This window comes from Prionailurus bengalensis, chromosome F2 (assembly GCF_016509475.1).
Source record: "Prionailurus bengalensis isolate Pbe53 chromosome F2, Fcat_Pben_1.1_paternal_pri, whole genome shotgun sequence".
Classification (NCBI taxonomy): Eukaryota; Metazoa; Chordata; class Mammalia; order Carnivora; family Felidae; genus Prionailurus; species Prionailurus bengalensis.
Window position 1 is genome coordinate 80992388 of NC_057353.1, and position 2363 is coordinate 80994750.

The window sequence follows — 2363 nt, forward strand, 5'->3', positions numbered from 1 at the left end:
TGCTAAAGACAGTGCCGGCCTTGCAGTGCCCGGAACTCACTCCGTGACCCTGGCCAGGCCTTTCCCTCTTTGAACCTCAGTTTCCTCATCTGTAACATGGGGATATAAATGGCCCTCCTGCCTCCCACGCGGGCCTCCCTCCAGGGCCCTGAACTTGGGGGACCAGGTACTCTGCCTGGAGCCACTGGACATGTAGGACTTCTCTCTGTAAAGAAGGGCAGATCTGGGGCCCAGGGTCCGTCTCACCCTATGTCAGTGGCTGTGGCTGAGGTGGGGCCTGGTGCCCGAAGGTGCCCAACAGGCCCCTGCCCCTATAGCAGTCTATAAAGGGCCCAGGGAGCTTGGCCGCTCAACAGAAAGCGGGTGGAGGCAATCCTGGCGTCTGGCTCAGAGGAGGCCGTCAGAGGCCCAAGCCAGAGGGGGCGGGGCGGGGGGGTATGGGGAGGGGGGAAGAGAGGAAAGGGAACCTCTCTGCAATTCCTAGTACCTAAAAACATCTCTGTCCCTGTTTCTGAGGAATCCCTCACAGGGTGAACGTGCACCAGGAGAGAAGCAGCTCTTGGCTACCCCTCTGAGTCTTTGCTGGACGCAGCATACACCCCAGACGGCAGGTAAACGGTCAGCCTTAGACGGCCCCTCCAGGGCCGCGGCAGACATCGCTAATCAACCAAGGCACTGAGCAGCGTGCCGGGCGCAGCCATCACCAATCGATCCCGGTGAAGCCGATCCCACCCCCACCCCCACCCCCACCCCCGCCCCCACCCCCAGGGCAAGCGGACGTCTGTGCCGTCCTCGACCCGGCCTGCCCAGTCCAGTCCTGGCCTTCGGTCCCCTTGCAGAGTCCTGCCCACTAAGCCTCTGGCCCGTTAGCCAGGTCCTGGGTGAAGGCGCCGGGGCCGGGGCCCGGGACGTGCTTGAGTCCCGAGGCTCGCGAGCTCCTCTGCATGCCGACCACGGTGCTGCCGTGGGGCTCGCGCTCTGCCCCGCGCCGGCGGAAGAGGCCTCGGACGGTGGCCTGGAAGCCGCTGGTGACAAAGCAGTAGACGATGGGGTCCATGCAGCTGTTGAGGCTGCTGAGGGTCACGGCCACGTGGTAGGCCACGAGGCTGGCGTGGCTCGGCACCTCGGGCCACAGCGCCACGGCCACCTGGCGGGCGTGGAAGGGCGTGAAGCAGACGAGGAAGATGACGAGCACGGTCAGCAGCAGCTGCATGGCCCGCACGCGGCGCTGGCGGCCCTGGCGCAGGAGGCCCGGCCGCGACAGCGCGCACACGATGCGGCCCGTGAACACGCTGATGACCAGCAGGGGCAGCAGGAACTCCAGGACGGTCAGCGCCAAGACGCGGCAGCAAGGCCCGCCGCCGGCTCTCACGCCCAGCACGGACAGGGTCACGGCGCCGGCCGCCAGCCACACGAAGGCGCACACGGCCCTGGCGCAGGCAGGCTGGCGCCAGCGGCGGGAGCCGTCGGGCTGCACGATGGCCAGGTAGCGGTCGACGCAGATGCAGGTGAGGAACAGGATGGAGCAGTGCATGTTGAGGAAGTAGCCGAAGACGTGGGGGAGGGCGCAGCGCAGGCAGCCGCGCGCGCCGTAGAAGACGGCGAAGCGCGTGGGCAGGGACAGCCCCACCAGCAGGTCGGTCACCACCAGGTTGATGGTGTAGACGACCGAGGGCGTCTTGGCCTGCGTGCGGCAGCAGAAGACGTACAGCGCTAGTCCGTTGAGCACCAGCCCCGCCAGGAAGATGACGCCGTGCACCGCGATCAGTGCCAGCCACAGGCCCGGGAAGGCGGCGTGCAGCTCCTCGTCCAGCAGGGCGAACAGGTGGAACAGGGGCACCTCGGGCACGCTGACGTTGGCCGCCGCCGCCGCCGCCGTGGCGTTGGGGGCCGCGGGGGCCCAGGGCCCCGTGGGAGACGCGGCGGGCATGACGGCGGCCAGCGCACGCCCTGGGCCTGGAAGGAAGGAGCGGGGTGGGTGACCTTTGGGCAACCGGAGCCCCGCCCGGAGGCTGGTCCCGCTCGGCTTGCCTGCCCACCGAGGCCCCCAGCTTTCCCGGCTTTGTGCCTTTTCCTGGCCTGGCCCTCAAATGCCTGCCTTCTTCTGCACTCCACGTGGCCCCGGCGCCTGCCAGGGCGGAGCTTGGGCGGGATGTTAATGCTCTGGGCCTACTTCTCTGCACAGCAGGAAGTAGAAACCCCTGGCTGGGCAGGACCGGCCTAGAACCAAGAGGGAAGAGGAAGGCTGTGGCACCAGGAAGCTGTGGGGCCCCGTGTTTGGTGTTCGAACCCGGGCTCCGGTCCCGGCTCCTCCCTTACTCGCTGTGCGGCCTCGGGAAAGTCACTTAACCTGTCTGTGCCTC

The 2363-nt window shown here is 67.6% G+C and overlaps 1 protein-coding gene across 1 annotated transcript; it reads right to left on the minus strand.

Annotated features, from left to right (window-relative positions):
- Nucleotides 1–797: 797 nt before the first annotated feature.
- Nucleotides 798–1947, minus strand: GPR20 (G protein-coupled receptor 20). The gene has a single exon (XM_043601886.1). The coding sequence runs from the start codon at nt 1928–1930 to the stop codon at nt 851–853; it is 1080 nt and encodes a 359-aa protein (XP_043457821.1). The 5' UTR covers nt 1931–1947; the 3' UTR covers nt 798–850.
- Nucleotides 1948–2363: the final 416 nt, after the last annotated feature.

What these genes read in the sequence shown, in the direction of transcription:
- GPR20 (XM_043601886.1), bottom strand. Translation starts at nt 1,930, where the DNA reads ATGCCCGCCGCGTCTCCCACGGGGCCCTGGGCCCCCGCGGCCCCCAAC.